Consider the following 22,272-nt stretch of genomic DNA (forward strand, 5'->3'; position numbering starts at 1 on the left):
GCACCCCAACAGAGCTCCTACCTGCCCTAGGAAGGTGGAGGGGGATATAAACAATGGTCCTCATTGGCCCCTTGAATCTTTGGAAATTCCTGCAACCCCAGACAGCTCCCACAGTTTCCCAGCCTTCTCTATTTGGTCTCTTTCCCTTATTTGTGTTCAGAAGCTGTTCAGTCAGCCCTTAGTTCTCTCTCAGGAATAACTGTTCTCTCTAGTTCTCTCTCAGGAATAACTGCTCTCTCTATATATGTGTATATTACAGTGTAATTGTGGGAGTGGGCGATTTTAGCATCGCCCTACTCCACTGCCATCTTGGACCTCTTGTTGGGGTATACTTTGAAGTATGTCAGCATTTTGGGGTGACAAATGACCAGAAAAAAAATCAATACTTTAAACATCTAAGTCCTAAAATCTGAAGTTTCGGGCATGGTAAGCAGCAGACATCTGAGAAGGGGGTACAGAAAACATCTAGATGTTCCTCTGGAGTGATTATGTCTCCAACCATGACAAAGTAAGTATTTGGCATGCATTTCCTTTAACCATCTCTAAAAAACATAGTAGAATTACCTGCATTCCCTGATTTGACGCAAAGCCATGCCAAGTTCATTGTTCTTCAGGCAGTCCAGCATGGACTGGATCGCTGCTTCGGTGGAAGTGAAGGTTGGCTCAGACCACACACCCTCCGTGCAGAGAGGGTCAGCTGCGATGGCTGCAGTGGCCTCCTTCAGATTTTTCTTTAAGTCACTTAGTTCCCTGGACATATTTAGTAGCTGTTAAGAAAATTATTTTTACTGTAATTAGTTGAAGGCTGGAGTTTACATCCCCAAAAGAAAACAGTCGATTATATTTGGTGTGGTTATGCGCAAGCCTAATACCATGGTAAACTAAACTCGGACAAATGAAATGATACTCCACGGCATGTGTGAGTGCTTATGGGGTTGTATAGATGAAATAGCTTTATGTGTCAACAGCTGGGAAATTCTCCTTACAGAAAAGAGTAAGATTCCCTTTAAAGTGTTTTTTATTTAAGTAGAAGGGCATATTCAGAGGTAAAATGCACACAAGAACAGGCTTGGGAATTGGGTAGAGCTGGGTTCAAATCCCAATTTCACAGAGTATGGTAGGAAAATACATTGACTTTTATGTGTCTTAGTTTTCTCACCTGTGAGACTGAAGATATATCACAGGGTAATTTTAAAAATGAAATGAGATAGCTCTCAGTGTGTTTATAATATAATTAGTAAGTTTGGCATATAAGTGCTCAATAAATGCAATCATCAACAGGGATTCTGACAAATAAAATTTTCTCACTATTTCTATGCTATGGAAAAAGAATAAAGACATAATTTTAAGGAAGAAGGGGAAAAAGAATCTAATGTAATATAAGTATTCACATTACAGAGGTAAAAGATTTTCCCTCAACATTACTGAAACCAAAAGATCCAGAGTGTTAAAAAGTAAACCATAAGAGAGAAGCTACAAAATGTCTTAGTATGCCTAGAATGTGCAATGAAGACAGCTGTTTTGGACTCTGATTTCAAGATCATTTTTAAAAATTGACATGAATTTAAAGGGTTTTTTTCCTTTGCAATGCAAGTTGATGATACTTGTTTCTTTTATAGAGTTGATTTACCAACATGTTCATTCCTAGCTCATTTATTTTACAAAAAATAGAACCAAAGCCCTCAAGGACTATTTGTCTCCACACAGATGCTTATTCAATACAAATTACTACTCCAGAGCTAGGTTTAAAATTTATGAGATAATTATTTTACGTAAGATATTAAGAGTAGCTTATGCACATAAGTCAGGGGTCCCCAAACTGTGGCCCCCTGAGGCCATTTATCCGGCCCCCAATGCACTTCCGGAAAGGGCACCTCTTTCATTGGTGGTCAGTGAGAGGAGCATAGTTCCCATTGAAATACTGGTCAGTTTGTTGATTTAAATTTACTTGTTCTTTATTTTAAATATTGTATTTGTTCCCATTTTGTTTTTTTACTTTAAAATAAGATATGTGCAGTGTGCACAGGGATTTGTTCATCGTTTTTTTATATAGTCCGGCCCTCCAACGGTCTGAGGGACAGTGAACTGGCCCCCTGTGTAAAAGGTTTGGGGACCCCTGACATAAGCTATTAAGTTTGAAAGTGATTTTCTTTTCAATTATTTCAAATCTAGGCAAGTTTTAAATATTGTGTTTGTAGTTTTTAAAACTTACCTAAACTTAAAACAATTAAGGAGAAATTCACTTTAAATTTACAAGATGTAAAACAATTATATAATATATATGTATATACATATACAAAGCATGTAACACATAATTTACTTTTCTAAAGTGAAACTTAAATTGCCTTTTTAATATGGAAAAGGACCTGTGAGTTGCATTTGCATGCCCTCTCTTTTTTTGAGAATGAATTTTAAGGATCTGACTAGACTGGAAGCAGGGAGAAACTTTCACCTATCATCTGAGCTATTTTATCAGCATCATAAGTGTTCACCCTGCTTCCAGTCTAGCCCAGATGAATTCTAAGGATCTTGTTAATATATAGTTGCTAGGAGAGTAAGAAGTGAAAACTTATCTTGACAGTATGGCAAATAATGTATCAACTATCTTCTCTTTTATCTGCTAATTGGTGATTCTTTGGAGGAAAAATGGCTTGTGAAGAGCTCTTTATAAACAAATATGTCTGACTCATGCCTCCCTTGAAATTAACATTTGAAAGTATACTAAAAAAAAGAGATACTGTCCTTTCCCTTCATTCCTACTGAGTGATAAGTACAGTGCTCCATCCTCGCCGAAATGCTCTTGGTGGCATGGTTTCCTGAACTCTTGGCTTGTCATCGATGACAACCGAATCTATACCTTCAGTTCAGATCTCTCCTCTGATGTCTGATTTCTTCTAGATCCTTGTATTTAACTATCTGCAATCATGTTGTTAAACTGGACTGGTCTAGTGGGCAGACTCAGTTATTGACTAGCAATCAGAAGGCTTGATGTACAATTGTCTCAGTTCTCCTTCTATATCCCTGCTCACCTGTGGACCACAGGTCCCCCAGTGCATCTGAGATGGAACCTGAGCATCACACTCTTTCCTTTCCTCCACTCCTTGCCCCATCACCTGCATTGACCTTTTGTCCTAAACAGCTCTTACATTTCCTCCCTTCCCATTATACCTAGTACTTCTGTCCTAGTTCAAACTTTCACCTATCATCTGAGCTATTTTATCAGCATCATAAGTGTTCTCCCTGCTTCCAGTCTAGTCAGTCTAGTTGTCATCAAATCCCCCTCATCTCTCTGTCAGAAGCTTTAGCCGAAACACTCTCTGGCCCAGCATCTTCCCTTACCGATTTCCTCTGCCTTGCTCCATCGCTCCTTTTTGGTTTGCATGCTCTATTCTAGCAAAGGTAAATTGTGTGTAGTTCCTTTTTCTTTCTTACCACCATGTTTATCCCATGCCGTTTCTCATTGGAACACTGCTTCTTTACCTCTGCCTTCTCTACTCCAACTCATCTGTGAAGAACCAGCCCTGGCATGCTTTCCTCCAGAAACCTATCCTAGTTAAACCTCCTCACCTCCATATGACTTAGGCGGTCATCCTCTGTGCTTGTATAACATCCTCTCTACCTCCCCTTATTTCACTGACTACATAAGACAAGGACACAAGGGCCAGGCTTAGGGCGGGCCAAGTGAGGCCTCTCAGCATGGCACTGAAGGAGCCCTTCAGCTTTGGGCCTAGGCCCGTCACTGCCAAACAGGATTAGAAATACAAGACACATTTAAGACTTATTCTAGAGCAAAATAATTACAGTATCTGGGAATAAAATCACTTGGGCAGATTTAGACAGGGGAGCTGGGGAGGTGGGGAGAACAAAAGGAAAGGAAGGATTTTCATGGCAGCGCTAAGGGAAGGGAGGTGCGTGGGCTCACCTCTGGCATGGAACTGACTTCGTGCACCTGGCCGATGAGCTTGCAGTAGGACTGAAAAAGCAGCAGCAGCTGGAAGTGTAGTTTATATAACCTCTGACACAGTTCCAATTGCTGGCAAGAGAATTGGCATGGGGAGAAATCAGTTATTCAGGGTGGTTTTGTATAACAAGTGAAATCTTGGTGGAGACAAACTTTTTTTAAAATCAAGGATCCCTAACTAGCTGTTATTATTCCCAATAAAACAGAACAACAAGATCCGGTCTGTAAATATTAGTGAAAAATTCACAATAAAATACAGAATAGCTCCTGGGAAATGACTAATGAGAGGGGAGTAGTAGATATAAAAGGACTGAGTGAATTGTCAGATTTCACTGATTTGCCAGTTTCATAGCTACAAATTATAACTGTGGTTGTCTTAATTTTTATCAGCTGAAATTTTTTGTTATAAAATTTTTTTTTAATTTTTAAAAAGCATATTTGAAAGGCAAAATATGAAGTCATTCTAAGTGTTAAATTTATAAATTCAGCAGACACTTGAGAAATTACTCCATGTGACAACTCTGGCTGCATTTTGGGTGCTGACACTCATCCTGAAGTCTGTGTCAACAGAACAGTCACATGACCCTCTATGGCACTGTGTCAGCTTTACTGATGATGCTTCTGCCCAGTGCTCAGTTAATATTTTTTGAATTAAAAAGATATAAAATGAGGCCAAAATGTGCTTACATAGATGAGAATTGCAAGGTCATTCAAAACTTACTGTGGAGAGAACATTAAAAAGTAATCACACAAATTGGCCCTTTGGGCCTACCGGTGCCTCTGGAATTTAAAATATTTTCATTACTTGGCTTATATATCCTATGAAGGAGAAATAAATCGTAATTCCCACACCAATGATTATTTTGTTCTAAGAGCTGTATCTGCTCCTAACAGCCTGTAAACATTGCCTGTTTTGTTCTAAGAATGGCCTAGCTCCTACGTAGTGAATGGGATTCTCTGTGAGGGAAAGCACAGCCTTCATTAGGTAGAATTTCATGACTCAGCAGCCACCAGTGAAAGTGGTTCCATATGTGGCTTACACTGCACCTCACTGTTCAGTTTTCAAATGTGGTTTGGCGAGGGTAAAGAGGGCCTTTCTTTTGCTAATGGAGAAAAAAGAGCTCAGCTCAGAATCGAGCGCTGCTGTGGTGACTTAAAATTGTTCTCCCACATCAGTTTAAGGAGAGAAATTATAATCATTTAAATTTAGGTTTGAAGAAGAATATGCTATTAATAGTATATCGACAGACTTTTGGTTCTAATTTTCAGAAGTTACTGAAGTTTACTTAAAATATGCTGAATGAAATAATAGTTCTCCTCTCACCCTTCTATGGCCCTTAGCGGAAAAGAAATTCTACTTAGATGTGACCTAAGCTGGAAACCAGCCTCACGTTAAAGAAGTAGCTATACTCACTAGTTATCCTCAGCTAGATCTTTGGTTGTTTCAATAAGACATTTCACTTTAAATTTTTCTCTATGCGAACTCTTTTAAAATCTGGTATAAAAGGTTAACTGCCAGGGACTTGCACATAATTAAAAAGTATTGTTTAAAAAATTTACCTTCACAATTTAGGGTGAAACCTAGCTATGAAAACTCTGGTTTTCTTGTGTCAGATAATGGGTGTTATAACTCAAAATATTCCACTTGATAGTATGAGTGCCTAGCAATGTTGGTTTCTACTTTTGGGACGAAAGCAGCCCAGAATGCTACTAACAAACTGGCATACCTCAGTCAACCAAAAACAATAAAATGGAAGGAAAAAGGGGAAACATGCTAAGAGACATAATAGTAACAGTGAAAATAAGGTTTGTTATGGGTCCGTGCCTCCAGTGGGCAGAGAGTATGAAAGAAAGTTAACTTACTGCCAGAGATTCCATTTGCTACTCAGCAAGCATGGCACAGGAAACAGGAAAGGAAAGAGAGTACAGGGTCAGTGTCTGCATGCAATGGGAAGCGTGGCCCTCTTCCGCCAGCAGGACCAGCTGCACTGTTAGCACTGCTCACCCAGACTTGACAGATGGTGGCAAAGCTGGTACCCATTCACATGCACAGCGGCCCAGTTAAAAACAGGCTCTAGTTGGGAAACATGTTGGTGGAAATTATAACTCATAATCTTTTAGATTCTCTGGTTAGTTGGTTTAGACTTTATTAGTCTTGGAGACTAGACGTACAAACGTTTACTACTTGACGATTTTAGTATTTAAATGTGAGGTGAACAGAGAATAGTGAGATCAGCTGAGTCAAGTGAATGAACTAGAGCCCTAAAGAAATTAAACCACTGTCAAATGTCAAGGCAGAGTCTTTCATATATTTGGCTTCAAACTGTGACTATACAATTAACATAAAATATATGTAAATGGAATTTTCTTTAGTCAGATTGCCTTCCATATTGAGAATATTTTATAGTACTGCTAGATATTGTCACTTATATTATATTATATTTTAATATATTATGTTAAATAAACATTGTCTGTATACTCCCTGAACAAGTGTGAAATATGACAAGTGATTTTCTTGCATTTTATTTTTTATAATTTTTTTGCCAGTACTATACAACTGATGGTTGGTCTAGAATACTATAAACTTGAACTGGGCCATGTTCAGCCATGGCTAGCAGTTTTTGGAGTCATCGTATCATAACCACAGAATTAAGGAAAGTCTGGGTATGTGAAATAGATAACTATAACCTGACACAGTGTTTTTAAGAATTCAATTTGGCCAGTCTTAATTATGGGTCAATATATCTGGTCTGGTTTTCAAAATATTTGAGGACCTATCTAACCCAGTTTCCAATTCTTAACAACATAAAACTCTTATCTTAAAGTTCTTTCCAAAAAAATTCTTTGGGTTATTAGTTTAACATATTGTACTTAACATCAGATAAAATGCACAAAAAATAAAATCATCAAATTATTTACTATCTCCAAACATAAAGCATCACCACTACCAATGCCTACCACAACCCCTGTCTTCCAAGGGTCTCTTCTTCCTTCACCTGTTACATGGGTTTGGCATATTGATGACTATTATTTTTATTATATTTTATGTTTATTGAGTTGTTTCTTAGGCTATGGATATGAATATCCTTCAAACTTTGAGAAATAAAGACCTTTAATCTTGTGATATAATTATACAACCCGAGGTATTTACTATTTTTGGAGAAAACTTTCTGCCTAATATTTTTATAACCAAATCTTATATACTGACATACAATGTCAGTCCAGAAAGAAGTACAGGGCCAGAGTTTTAAGTCCATATATATAAAGAATTTCGACCATGAAAACATTTTAGAAAATGTAAAATTTGATCAAAACGAATGCACTTAGGCACGTAACTGCTTCTACCATGGAATTTACTTGTGAGAAGGGTGGAGTGAAGCAAAGGCTAAGTAAATGGCATGCTCTTGTGTGAAGAAGATTGTATCTTTTTACTGTTTTCACAAATGAGATTATAATGCAAGAAGATCATCACCTCAGGTAAAGCAACATCTCTGTTCAATAAAAGGCAAATGAGACTTTTTGATTCCAGGTTGGTGCTAAGGAACTTCACTGTCAATGAATTCCTCCTACTCATTTCTCAGGCCACAAAACTCTCTTTTTTGGGAGATGGCCAACTTGACACAAACCAGCATTCAATGCCCTTATCCTCTACTTTTTAGGTGAGTCCAAGCTGCTTTGATATTTATTATCTCGGCATCCTTTTCGTAGGCCAGACTCTAGAACCTAGTTTTAATTTAGAGCTCCAAAAAGGTAGTGAAAAATGCCTTGCTAGGGGACATTTTATGGAAGATGTTAAAAGTCCCCAACCCCCATGCTAATGTTTTCTTATATCTAGGTTTTAAAAATACCCCTTTAGAAGTCTTTATTGTATACGTAGCTATGTGACTCAAGATTCTTCTGAGATGTCACAGGAATGTCACTACTTTGGTATAAAGGATTTTCTTCAAGCCTTGTTCTTGCACTCCTGATATGGCTTGATCTATAAATTAGATTTAGAGGTATGTTTTCTCACAATGAGAAAAAAAGGTCAAGAAAGCAAGATGTTAAGAAGTAATCATAGACAGGGGAGCTTAAAAGTCCAGAATAATCTAATTTTTATGTATTAACAGTAACATTGGCAGAAGATAAGCCACAGTGTACCGTATTAGCTATTATTATTTTTATCATATTGGTCTCTAAAATTCACTAGTTACCTCAATTTTAATCTAGTCAATTGTTGAAGTGTCCCTACTCAGTAATACGTATGTGCAGCTAATCCCCCAAGCAAGTATGAAAACATATATCCACCTTTATTAATATCACATGGGTCTGACACATTGATGACCACTGTATTATGTTTGATGGGTACTTTTTTAGACCTTGGCCATAAATATCTTTCAAAGTTTTGAAAGATAAATATCTGTAAGCCTATGATACAGATTACACAGCCTGAGGAATTACTATTTTTAAGAAGACATTGACTTTAATATACATTTCTGTAGTCAATAATGGAAAGGGGATTCCTTATAAAGAGTGACTGATTATACCCAAAGGATGATTTTTAATGGATTATGGTTTAACTGGAGAAATATCTCATCTTGCTCAATTTAACTTTTTCAAATGAAAAAAGAACAGAGGCTGCAGGCTTCTCATTCATGGATTGATTATATAGTAATAAAATGATATATAATAGAATATCAGTGTTCAAGAGAACCTTTTAAATTGGAATCATTGTTCAAATATAAGATGAAATGTGTAGTAAGGCTAAATGTCAGTTATTATATTTGAGTCCAAAGAATCACATGTTCATTAAGTACTCAGGAATATCTGTTGAGTGATGAGTGTGTCAACTAAAATCACATATAACAAGTGAAGTGGAAACATCCCCACTCTCCCAGGGCCAGGTCTGCATAACTGGGAGGTGAACTATGTAAAACTACTTGTGGGGCTGACGCTGTTGCCTGGAGAATCCAGAACCGAGTTCTTCACCCTGAGTAATATATCTATTAAGTTATCAGGTAGTAATCACTGCAGAATGCACGGCTCTCTAGTCTGGAGACAGGAGCCACTGCTGCATGCACACATGGGTTGCACTATCCAGAGGACGTGAAAAGCTGGTGTAGTGCTTCTGTGAGCACATACTGGCAGCCCCGCCCGCATGAGAAGGTCAAGGAAGTACACACACACAGGCTGCCTGCCCCAACCCCATTCTGGCCACAGGCAGCCAGAACAACAGGGAACTACTGCATATGTATACGCACCAGGCTGCCCCTCTGAGAACCCACTACTTCTAGACAGACATGACATGTGCCCATCCAGAATACAAACAGCTTACAAGAACCAGCCAATACACAGTCTTCACAGAGGCCACTTTTTCAACATTGAGACAGTTATTTCATCTAACTCACAGGAATAAACACAGAAAGTCAACCCAAATAAGGAGACAGAAGACTAGGCCCCAATTAAACGGAAAAAAACCATGGAGGAAAAAGTCCAATAAAACGAAGGTAAGTAATTTGCCTGAGAAAGAATTCAAAGAAACAATCATAAGGATGCTCAAAAACTTGACAGTGCAAAAGGGGAGCTCAGAGAGGACTTCAACAAAGAATTAGAAAATAGAATAGAGGAGAAGCAAAAGATACATTAACTGAAATAAAAAATACGTTAGGAGGAATCAACAGCAGGTTAATACAGAAGAATGGATTAGCAACCTGTAGACACAGTAGTAAATATCACTCAATAACAATAGCTAAATTAAAACAATTTTAAATAAAGGTACAGAGTGACGTCACGGAAATGGCGCCGTGAGCAGCGCGTCCGACAGCTCTCCCCTAAATCACAACAAATTTATCAACTAGAAACAGAAAAATTTATCCTCGGAGCATTCCGGAGTTCCACACAAACTGATAGCGAAAGGACTGTTATCACTTGAATCTGAGAGACGAGGGTGTGGAGGAAGCTACCGCAGGGACATTCATTCAAGCCGCGAGGTTGTGCGCCTGTGGTGAGTCAGCCCACACTCGGGAGCCGCGAGCCGCTGCGAGCAGCCGCGGGCGCGCGCCCGGTACGGTTGCAGAGCGAGCACCGCTAACGTTCCCAGCGGCCCCCGCACTGCGAGTGAGAGTCGCCAGCCACTGGTGCCCGGAGCACCCCATTCGCGCGCGTGCCCTGGGCATTCCACGCGCCCAGAGCGCCCTACTGGCCCGCACACCCAGGGTGCCCCATTATCCTGCGCCTGGTGCGATCCAGCCGCCAGCGGCAGGGCGAGCGGGAGAGGCACCACAGTGGTCTTCTACTTGGGAGATTCTCTCCGTGGGCGGGGCACCTCACCCAGCCATTCAAGCTAATAATCAAGCGTTGGGGGAGGGAAGCACGCAGGCTGCCTAAAATACCTTCGGGAGCACAGCTGCGACCCAATCACTGAAATTAGCTTAACCCATGAAATCTGTGCACCCTCGGTTCTAATTGATAAGATCTCTCTCAGTTCAGCGACCCAAGACAAGAGGCGTGATATTTTTTAGTGCCTCTCGCTAAAGGGGCGGGGGCAACTTCTGATTGATAGAGCCTCCATATTCAGGGATAAACGCTAACAAGAAGGACTTGGCAGATAATAAGATCTATACTACACTAGTCGCAAGCAGAGACTAGTGCCTCTTCTTCCCAGCAAAAACAGGCTACAAAGTGTGGAAAGCCTGGGTTGAGAGGTCCAACTGAATGATAGGCGCTGAACAGTCACCTTGACAACAATTGACTCCCACCCCCGCCTGATTACACTGGAGGCCCTGACTGTCAGAGCCTTTCCCAAAGCCTTGCACTGAGTGGGGATAGAGTGGGGATTTCCCAGCTCTTTGAGCCTCTTGCTCCCCAGGCAGAAGCAGTTGCAGCCTTATAGCTGGATCACCAGGCTGCTAATTCAGAAAGGGGGGACTAGGAGAGAGAATCCAGGAAAGCAAACTTTCTCATCGTTGGACCCTGCAAACTCCAACAGGCCTTGACTACCAGCAAGACTAAAGCCAATCATAGGACATTGCCATAGAATCCCATCAACTGCAAATCCCTGCCTGGGTGTGACACAGGGGCAGAGCCTGGGGTACAGAGTCACCGACCAGGAAGAGGGAGAGAAAAGAAAAAGGAAGAAGTTAACCTCTCAAAATCAAGAAAAATCCACAGACTTTACAACTTGTTCCACTAACTTTTTTTGTTGTTGTTTGTTTCTTCTATCTTATTGCCTTTATTTCCTCCACCTCGGTCCTTCTATTCTCTGCCCATCTTATGCTTCCCTTTTCTTGAACTACACTACCCATGAGTGTTACATTTTATTTCTCTTCTTCATCCTCACCCTCCTTTAAGGTTATACTCCAAAACACTTAACTCTCACTCTCTCCTTTTTTGTTTTTTTTTGTTTTTTTGTTTTGTTTTATTTTGTTTTCCTTTTTTATTTCTTCCTTTGTTTTTCTCTTTTTCTTATTTTTTCCTTTCTATTCGTTTTTTCTTCTCTCATTTTACTTTCCTACCATTTAATCCTCAATCATGAACAAATTAGTTAATTTGGGACTCAAGGTTTTTTTGGCTTTATTTTTCTTATTTGCTTTTGTTTTTATTTTTTTCTTGTTTGTTTATTTTTGTGGCATTTTGGGTCCTCCCAACCCAAGGTCTCCATTGTATTTAGTCTTCGCTCCACTTAATACAACAGATTTTTACTTATTATTTTTATTTTTCTCTTCATTATTATTCTTTTTTGGTCCTTTCTTCTGGTTCCCTCTTATCCCTCTCATTATATCTCTTAGTTGACCATCACTTACAAGCAAATCATCTTATGCTTGTCTAAGATTTTCTTCCTTTTTTTTTTTTTTTTTTTTGCATTTAATAGGTCCCTACTCCCTTTTTTTTGCCCCTTGAACTCTTCACCCCAAATCAGGCCCTCCATTATAGGCACGATATTTCCCTGAGGAGAGGAGAGAGGGAAAGAGAAGAAAGAAAAAAGGGGGAAATAATAAATTATTACTGTTTTTTTTGTGGGGTGTTTTAACTTTTTTTTTTTTTTTTTACTTTTTACTCTTTATTAATTCTAATTAGTGCTATCAACAAGACCACCCTCAGATGCCAATAAGAAAGAGGAAATCGAATATTATGGATACAAAAGAAAGAGAGGTAACACAAATAGATGTGGAAAAATCTATGGACAAAAGACTTAACATATTGGAAGCCTTGGAGCTAAATGACAGAGAATTTAAAATAGAAATCTTAAAAATACTCAGAGATATACAAGAAAACACAGAAAGGCAATATAGGGAGATCAGAAAACAACTCAATGAACACAGAGAATATATTACCAAGGAAATTGAAACTATAAAAACAAATCAAACAGAAATGAAAAACTCAATTCACGAGCTGAAAAACGAGGTAACAAGCTTATCTAACAGAACAGCCCAGATTGAAGATAGGATTAGTGAAATAGAAGACAAACAACTTGAGGCACAACAGAGAGAAGAAGAAAGAGACTCAAAAATAATAAAAAACGAGAAAGCCCTACAGGAATTGTCTGACTCCATCAGAAAGAATAACATAAGAATAATAGGTATATCAGAGGGAGAAGAGAAAGAAAATGGAATGGAGAATATACTCAAACAAATAATAGACGAGAACTTCCCAAGCCTGTGGAAAGAACTAAAGCCTCAAATTCAAGAAGCAAACAGAACACCGAGTTTTCTTAACCCCAACAAACCCACTCCAAGGCACATCATAATAAAGATGACACAAACCAATGACAAAGAAAAAATTCTCAAGGCAGCCAGGGAAAAGAAGAGTACAACATATAAAGGAAAGCCTATTAGATTTTCATCAGATTTCTCAGCAGAAACTCTACAAGCTAGAAGAGAGTGGACCCCAATATTTAAAGCCCTGAAAGAGAGGAACTTTCAGCCAAGAATACTATACCCATCAAAGCTATCCTTCAAGTATGAAGGAGATATAAAAACATTCACAAATACAGAAAAGATGAGAGAATTTATCAACAGAAAGCCCCCACTCCAGGAAATACTAAAGGGGGTTTTCCAACCAGATTCAAAGAACAAAAGAAAACAACACCACAAGTAACAGCTCCACCAAGAACACAATAAAACCAAACTTAAACTGTGACAACAAAGGAAAAAAAGGGGGGAGAGGATGGAGATTAACAGTAGCAAAGGACGATGAAGTGCAGAAATACTTATAAGATAGGGTACTACAATGAATATGGTAGGTACCCTTTTCATTACTTAATGGTAACCACCCTTAAAAAAACCACCACAAAAACACTTGACTTAAAAAAGGTAGCAACAGAGGAAAGAAGTATGGAACACAAACAAACAAAAACAAATGATAGAAAAACAAAAGAGAAGAATCAAACTAGATACAAAACTAACAGAAAGCAATTTATAAAATGGCAGTAGGGAACCCACAAGTGTCAATAATTACGCTAAATGTAAATGGATTAAACTTACCAATAAAAAGACACAGAGTAGCAGAATGGATTAAAAAAGAAAATCCAACTATATGCTGCCTACAAGAAACACATCTAAGCAACAAGGATAAAAACAAATTCAAAGTGAAAGGCTGGAAAACAATACTCCAAGCAAACAACACCCAAAAAAAAGCAGGTGTAGCAATACTCATATCTAATAATGCTGACTACAAGACAGAAAAAGTACTCAGAGACAAAAATGGTCATTTCATAATGATTAAGGGGACACTGAATCAAGAAGACATAACAATCCTTAATATATATGCACCAAACCAAGGAGCACCAAAATATATAAGACAGCTACTTATTGACCTTAAAACAAAAACTAACAAAAATACAATCATACTTGGAGACCTCAATACACCGCTGACGGCTCTAGATCGGTCATCCAAACAGAGAATCAATAAAGATATAGTGGCCTTAAATGAAATACTAGAACACCTGGATATGATAGACATCTACAGGACACTTCATCCCAAAGCGACAGAGTATACATTTTTCTCTAGTGTACATGGAACATTCTCAAGAATTGACCATATGTTGCGCCACAAAGACAATATCAGCAAATTTAGAAAAATTGAAATTGTACCAAGCATATTTTCTGATCATAAAGCCTTGAAACTAGAATTCAACTGCAAAACAGAGGGGGAAAAACCCACAAAAATGTGGAAACTAAACAACATACTTCTAAAAAATGAATGGGTCAAAGAAGAAATAAGCGCAGAGATCAAAAGATATATACAGACAAATGAAAATGAAAACACGACATATCAGAATCTCTGGGATGCAGCAAAAGCAGTAATAAGAGGAAAGTTCATATCACTTCAGGCCTATATGAACAAACAAGAGAGAGCCGAAGTAAACCACTTAACTTCACACCTTAAGGAACTAGAAAAAGAAGAACAAAGACAACCCAAAACCAGCCGAAGAAAGGAGATAATAAAAATCACAGCAGAAATAAATGAAATAGAGAACAGAAAAACTATAGAAAAAATCAATAAAACAAGGAGCTGGTTCTTTGAAAAGATCAACAAAATTGACAAACCCTTGGCAAGACTCACCAAGGAAAAAAGACACAGGACTCAAATAAATAAAATCCAAAATGAAAGAGGAGAGATCACCACAGACATCATAGATATACAAAGAATTATTGTAGAATACTATGAAAAATTATATGCCACCAAATACAACAATCTAGAAGAAATGGATAAATTCCTAGAACAATACAACCTTCCTAGACTGAGTCATGAAGAAGCAGAAAGCCTAAACAGACCAATCAGCAGGGAGGAAATAGAAAAAACTATTAAAAACCTCCCCAAAAATAAAAGTCCAGGCCCAGACGGTTATACTAGTGAATTCTATCAAACATTCAAAGAAGACTTGGTTCCTATTCTACTCAAAGTCTTCCAAAAAATTGAAGAAGAAGCAATACTTCCAAACACATTTTATGAGGCCAACATAACCCTCATACCAAAACCTGGCAAGGATGGCACAAAGAAAGAAAACTACAGACCAATATCTCTAATGAATACAGATGCTAAAATACTAAACAAAATACTGGCAAACCGAATACAACAACATATTAAAAAAATAATACATCATGATCAAGTGGGATTCATCCCAGAATCTCAAGGATGGTTCAACATACGCAAAACAGTTAACGTAATACACCATATCAACAAAACAAAGAACAAAAACCACATGATCTTATCAATAGATGCAGAAAAGGCTTTTGATAAAATACAACACAATTTTATGTTTAAGACTCTCAACAAAATGGGTATAGAAGGAAAATATCTCAACATGATAAAGGCCATATATGATAAACCATCAGCCAACATCCTATTAAACGGCATAAAACTGAGGACTTTCTACCTTAAATCAGGAACAAGACAGGGTTGTCCACTCTCTCCACTCTTATTTAACGTGGTGCTAGAAGTTCTGGCCAGAGCAATCAGACAAGACAAAGAAATAAAAGGCATCCATATCGGAAAAGAATAAGTAAAGGTATCACTTTTTGCTGATGATATGATCCTATACATCGAAAACCCGAAGGACTCCACAAAAAGATTATTAGAAACAATAAACCAATACAGTAAGGTCGCAGGATACAAAATTAACATACAAAAGTCCATAGCCTTTCTATATGCCAACAATGAAATATTAGAAAACGAACTCAAAAAAATAATCCCCTTTACGATTGCAAAAAAAAATAAAATACCTAGGAATAAACATAACAAAGAACGTAAAGGACCTATATAATGAAAATTACAAAGCATTGTTAAGGGAAATCGAAAAAGGTACAATGAGATGGAAATATATTCCTTGTTCTTGGATAGGAAGAATAAATATAATCAAAATGGCCATATTACCCAAAGCAATATACAAATTTAATGCAATTCCCATCAAAATCCCTATGAGATTTTTTAAAGAAATGGAACAAAAAATCATCAGATTTATATGGAACTATAAAAAGCCCCGAATAGCCAAAACAATCCTAAGGAAAAAGAATGAAGCTGGGGGCATTACAATACCTGACTTTAAACTATATTATAGGGCCATGATAATCAAAACAGCATGGTATTGGCAGAAAAATAGACACTAAGACCAATGGAACAGAATAGAAAGCCCAGAAATAAAACCACATATATATGGTCAAATAATCTTTGATAAAGGGGCCAAGAACACACAATGGAGAAAAGAAAGCCTCTTCAACAAATAGTGTTGGGAAAACTGGAAAGCCACATGCAAAAGAATGAAACTCGACTACAGCCTGTCCCCGTGTACTAAAATTAATTCAAAATGGATCAAAGACCTAAATATAAGACCTGAAACAATAAAGTACATAGAAGAAGACATAGGTACTAAAATCATGGACCTGGGTTTTAAAGAACATTTTATGAACTTGACTCCAATGGCAAGAGAAGTGAAGGCAAAGATAAATGAATGGGACTACATCAGAATAAAAAGTTTTTGCTCAGCAAGAGAAACTGATATCAAAATAAACAGACAGCCAACTAAATGGGAAATGATATTTTCAAACAACAGCTCAGATAAGGGCCTAATATCCAAAATTTACAAAGAACTCATAAAACTCAACAACAAACAAACAAACAACCCAATAAAAAAATGGGAAGAAGACATGAACAGACACTTCTCCCAGGAAGAGATACAAATGGCCAACAGATATATGAAAAGATGCTCAGCTTCATTAGTTATTAGAGAAATGCAAATCAAAACTACAATGAGATACCACCTCACCCCTGTTAGATTAGCTATTATCAACAAGACGGGTAATAGCAAATGCTGGAGAGGCTGTGGAGAAAAAGGAACCCTCATTCACTGTTGGTGGGACTGTAAAGTAGTACAACCATTATGGAGGAAAGTATGGTGGTTCCTCAAAAAACTGCAAATAGAACTATCTTATGACCCAGCAATCCCTCTACTGGGTATATACCCCAAAACCTCAGAAACATTGATACGTGAAGACACATGTAGTCCCATGTTCATTGCAGCACTGTTCACAGTGGCCAAGACATGGAAACAACCAAAAAGCCCTTCAATAGAAGACTGGATAAAGAAGATGTGGCACATATACACTATGGAATACTACTCAGCCATAAGAAATGATGACATCAGATCATTTACAGCAAAATGGTGGGATCTTGATAACATTATAAGGAGTGAAATAAGTAAATCAGAAAAAAACAAGAACTACATGATTCCATACATTGGTGGAACATAAAAATGAGACTAAGAGACATGGACAAGAGTGTGGTGGTTACCAGGGGTGGGGGGAGGGAGGACATAAGAGGGAGAGAGGGAGAGAGTTAGGGGGAGGGGGAGGGGCACAGAGAACTAGATAGAGGGTGACGGAGGACAATCTGACTTTGGGCGAGGGGTATGCAACATAATTTAATGACAAAATAACCTAGACATGTTTTCTTTGAATATATGTACCCTGATTTATTAATGTCATCCCATTACCATTAATAACAATTTATTAAAAAAATGAATAAAAAAAAGAAAAAAAAAGAAAAAAAGAATTGATACAAAAAAAAAAAATAAAGGTAGAATAAGAGTCAAATGCTCAAACATTTGCATTATAGGAATGACATAAGTTGACAAGGGAGAAAAGAGCAGAAAGTATATTGGAAGGAGTAATGACTGAAAACTTTCCTAATCTGGGGAAGGAAACACAGAGAGCACAGAGAGTTCCAAACAAGATGAACCCAAAGAGGCCCACACCAAGGTGTATTGTAAGTAAAATGGCAGAAGTTAGGATAAAGAGACCATCTTAAAGGAAGCAAGAGAAACATGAGTTTTATACAAAGGAATCCCCATAAGGCTATCAGCTGAGTTCTCAGCAGCAACTCTAGAGGCCAGATGGGAGTAGCAGGACAACTTTAAAGAGCTGAAAGAAAGGGACCTACAATCTGGAATAATTTACCCAGTGAGGTTATCATTCAGAACTCAAGACGAGATAAAAGAGTTTCTAGGTCAAGCGAAAACTAAAGGAGCTCACCCCCACTAAGTTGGATTCACAAGAAGTATCATAAGGGTCTTTTTTATGCAGAATAGAAAACACCATAACCAGAAATATCCATTATGGAAAAAAAAAACCACCTCTCTGGTAAAGGCAAATATATAATAAACACAGTAATTCTTTTTTTTTTCTTTTTTTTTTTCTGAAGCTGGAAACGGGGGGAGACAGACAGACTCCCGCATGCGCCCGACCAGGATCCACCTGGCACGCCCACCAGGGGCGACGCTCTGCCCACCAGGGGGCAATGCTCTGCCCCTCCGGGGCGTCGCTCTGCCGCGACCAGAGCCACTCTAGCGCCTGGGGCAGAGGCCAAGGAGCCATCCCCAGCGCCTGGGCCATCTTTGCTCCAATGCAGCCTTGGCTGTGGGACGGGAAGAGAGAGACAGAGAGGAAGGAGGGGGTGGCGGGGGTGGAGAAGCAAATGGGCGCTTCTCCTATATGCCCTGGCCAGGAATCGAACCCGGGTCCCCCGCACGCCAAGCCGACGCTCTACTGCTGAGCCAACCGGCCAGGGCAACACAGAAATTCTAACCACTTAAAAAGTTGATATAGATGGATACACATACACACACACACATACACATATGAACCTCATGGTAGTCACAAACAAAAATCCTACACAATTTATACAAAAAAATCAATAGAAAGAAACCCAAACAAAACACTAAAGAAAACTAGCAATTCAAAAGTAAAGAATAAGAGAAGAAGAAAGGCACAGAAAAGAACAGCAAAGACAATGAACAAATGTCAATAAGCACATGCCTATCAAGGTGAAAGGATTAAGCAAAGGAAAAAAACTCATAGACAGGGACAATGGTATGATGATTACAAGAGAGAAGAGGAGTCGGGGAGGTAGAAGAGGGACAAGGGGGGATAAATGGTGATGGAAGAAGACTTGACTTGGAGTGGTGACCAGAATGCAATATACAGATGATGTGTTATAAAACTGTACACATGAAACCTATATATTTTTATTAATGTCACCACAATAAATTCAATAAAAAATAAAAACAACCACTGAAGGCCCTGGCCAGTTGGCTCAGTAGTAGAGCGTCGGCCTGGCGTTCCGAAGTCCCGGGTTTGATTCGCGGCCAGGGCACACAGGAGAGGCGCCCATCTGCTTCTCCTCCCCTCCCCCTCTCCTTCCTCTCTGTCTCTCTAGTTTGCCTATAAGAGACTCAATTTAGGTCGGAAGACACACACTGACAAAAAGTGAAGGATGAAAAAGATATCCATGCATACAGAAACAAATGGAAAGATGAAGCAGCAACCTTAATATCAGGCTAAATTAACTTTAAAAAAGCAGAATGTAAAAGAAAACAAAGAAGGACATTACATAATGATAAAGTGGTCGATCCAAGAATAGAATATAACAATAGGATATATCTATGCCAACATAGGAATACCTAAAAGTATAAAAGCAGATGTTAACGGAAATAAAGACAGAAATGAATAGTAATATAATAATAGGGATTTTTTTTTACAAGGACAGAGAGAGGGATAGATAGGGACAGACAGACAGGAATGGAGAGAGATGAGAAGCATCAATCATCAGTTTTTCGTTCAGCAGACTGAGTAACCCCTTGCTCGAGCCAGCGACCTTGGGTCCAAGCTGGTGAGCTTTTGCTCAAACCAGATGAGCCTGTGCTCAAGCTGGCGACCTCGGAGTCTCGAAGCTGGGTCCTTCTGAATCCCAGTTCAACACTCTATCCACTGCACCACTGCCTGGTCAGGCAATAATAGGGAATTTAATACTACACTTACCTCAGTGGATAGATCATCCAGACATAAGTTAGTATGGTAATAATGGCCTTAATAACACATTAGAGCAGATTGAAAAATAAGACATTTATAGATCATTTCATCCTTAAACTGCAGAATACACATTTTTCTCAGGGGCATAAAGAACATTTTCCAGGATAGATCACATTTTAGGCAACAAAAGATGCCTCAAAAATTCAGAAAGATTGAAATCGTTAAGTGTATATTCTTCATAATGGTTGAACCTAAAGATCAACTACTGGAAGAAAACTGGGAAAAACACAAATACATGGAGGTTAAACAACTCGCTGCTACACAACCAATGGATCAAAGAGAAACCCAAACAGGAAATCAAAAACTACCTTGAGACAAAAAAATAATAAAAACATAGCTTCCTAAAATGTACAGGATGCAGCAAAAGTACTTCTAAGAGAGAATTTCATAGCTATATAGGGATGGAAGCCTGGTTGGTTTTTATCAAAAACATTGAGGACATCAGACTCAGAATTAGCCCTTCTGTTGATCTTTTCCTAACAAATACTACTCTCATCATTCCTGGGTGTCTTATGCAGACTCCTAAAACCATATTGGACATTTAGACATGTGCTAGAAATTATTCTCTAGCTATTTCATGTGTATATGTTTTTAAATAACATGCTACTAAACAATACATAGGTTAACAAGAAGATCAGGGAAGAAATGAAAAAACACCATGAAATAAATAAAAATGAACACAAAATGACCCCAAATCTATGGGACACAGTAAAAGCAATCCTAAGAGAGAAATTCATAGCAATAAAAGCCTACCTCAAGAAACAAGAAAAGGCCCTGGCCGGTTGGCTCAGTGGTAGAGCATCGGCCTGGCGTGCAGAAGTCCCGGGTTCGATTCCTGGCCAGGGCACACAGGAGAGGCACCCATCTGCTTCTCCACCCCTCCCCCTCTCCTTCCTCTCTGTCTCTCTTTTCCCCTCCCGCAGTGAGGCTCCATTGGAGCAAAGATGGCCTGGGTGCTGGGGATGGCTCCTTGGCCTCTGCCCCAGGCGCTAGAGTGACTCTGGTCGCGACAGAGCGACGCCCCGGAGGGGCAGAGCATCGCCCCCTGGTGGGCGTGCCGGGTGGATCCCGGTCAGGCGCATGCGGGAGTCTGTCTCTCTCCCCGTTTCCAGCTTCAGAAAAATATAAAAAAAAGAAAAAGAAAAAAAAAAGAAACAAGAAAAAAAAAAAGAAACAAGAAAAAAAAAAAGAAACAAGAAAAAAATCTCAAACACTGTAGCCTTCCACCTAAAGGAAGTAGAAAAAGAAAAACAAACCAAAGTAAGAGAAATGAGGAAATAATTAAGATTGGAAGGTAATTCAATGAAATAGAGTAAGAAAAAAAAAAGATCAGGAAACCAATAGTTGATTCTTTGAAAAGATAAACAAAATGGATAAACCTTTAGCCAGTCTTATCAAGAAACAAAAGAGAGATGGCCCAAAAAATAAAATCAGAAATGAAAGAGAACTGACAACTGATATCACAGAAATAGAAAGGATTCTAAGGAAATATTATGAAAAATTTGTCAACAAATTGGACAACTTGGAAGAAACAGAAAAAATTTTAGAAACATACACTCTTCTAAGGCTTACTCAGAAAGAAACAGAAATTATGAACAGACTGATAATTGCTAACAAAATTGAGTTAGTAATCAAAACACTCATAACAAACAAAAGCCCTGGACCAGCCCAGACGGCTTCACAGATGAATTTTAACAAACATTCAAAGATAATATTTATCTTTCTTAAACTATTCAAAAAAGTTGAAGAGGGTGGAGGGCTTTCCATTACATTTTACAAGGCCACTACTACCCCAATACCAAACTCAAAGACACTATACAAAAAGAAAATTAAAGGCCAACATCCATGATAAGCATAAATGCAAAAATCCTCAATAAAATATTAGCAAAACCAATTTAACAGCACATTAAAAAGATCATACATCATGATCGGGTGGGATTTATTCCCAGGATGCAAGTTTGTATCAATATTTGCAAATTAGTTAACATGATATACTACATAAACAGAATGAAGGATAAAAATCACATAATCATATCAATAGATGCATAAAAAGCATTTGACAAAATCCAGCACCCATTTATGTTAAAAAATCTTAGCAAAGTGGGAACAAGGGGAATTATACCTCAACATAACAAAGGGCATAACATAACAAAGCCACAGCTAGCATCATACTCAATGAGGAAAAGCTAAAAGCTTTATCTTTAAGATCATGAACAAAACAAGGATGTCTACTCTCACTACTTTCATTTAATATAGTATTAGAAGTCTTAACCATAGCAATCAGACAAGAAAAAGAAATAAAAGGCATTCACATTGGAAAGAAAGAAGTAAAACCATCATCATTTGCAGATATCATGACATTAAATATAGAAATCCCTAAAGATTCCACTAAAAACCTATTATAACTAATAAGTTAATTCAGTAATGTAAAAGAAAACACAATTAATATTCTGAAATCAGTTAAATCTG

General features: G+C 38.2%; 1 protein-coding gene across 14 annotated transcripts in view; it reads right to left on the bottom strand.

The window, feature by feature from the left end:
* The window catches only part of FRY (FRY microtubule binding protein), a 620,873-nt gene that overhangs the window by 14,617 nt on the left and 583,984 nt on the right, over positions 1-22,272 (bottom strand). For 12 of the 14 annotated variants that reach the window (XM_066258908.1, XM_066258906.1, XM_066258901.1 and 9 more), the window contains 3 exons: positions 5,825-5,842; positions 3,923-4,033; positions 565-767 (listed from right to left, as the gene is read on the bottom strand). In XM_066258908.1, the coding sequence (XP_066115005.1) occupies positions 565-767; positions 3,923-4,033; positions 5,825-5,842 (332 nt within the window). The remainder of the gene's footprint in view (positions 1-564; positions 768-3,922; positions 4,034-5,824; positions 5,843-22,272) is intronic. The other 2 variants (XM_066258895.1, XM_066258900.1) reach the window with 1 other exon arrangement.

The sequence above is a fragment of the Saccopteryx bilineata genome, chromosome 2, assembly GCF_036850765.1.
Source record: "Saccopteryx bilineata isolate mSacBil1 chromosome 2, mSacBil1_pri_phased_curated, whole genome shotgun sequence".
NCBI lineage: Eukaryota > Metazoa > Chordata > Mammalia > Chiroptera > Emballonuridae > Saccopteryx > Saccopteryx bilineata.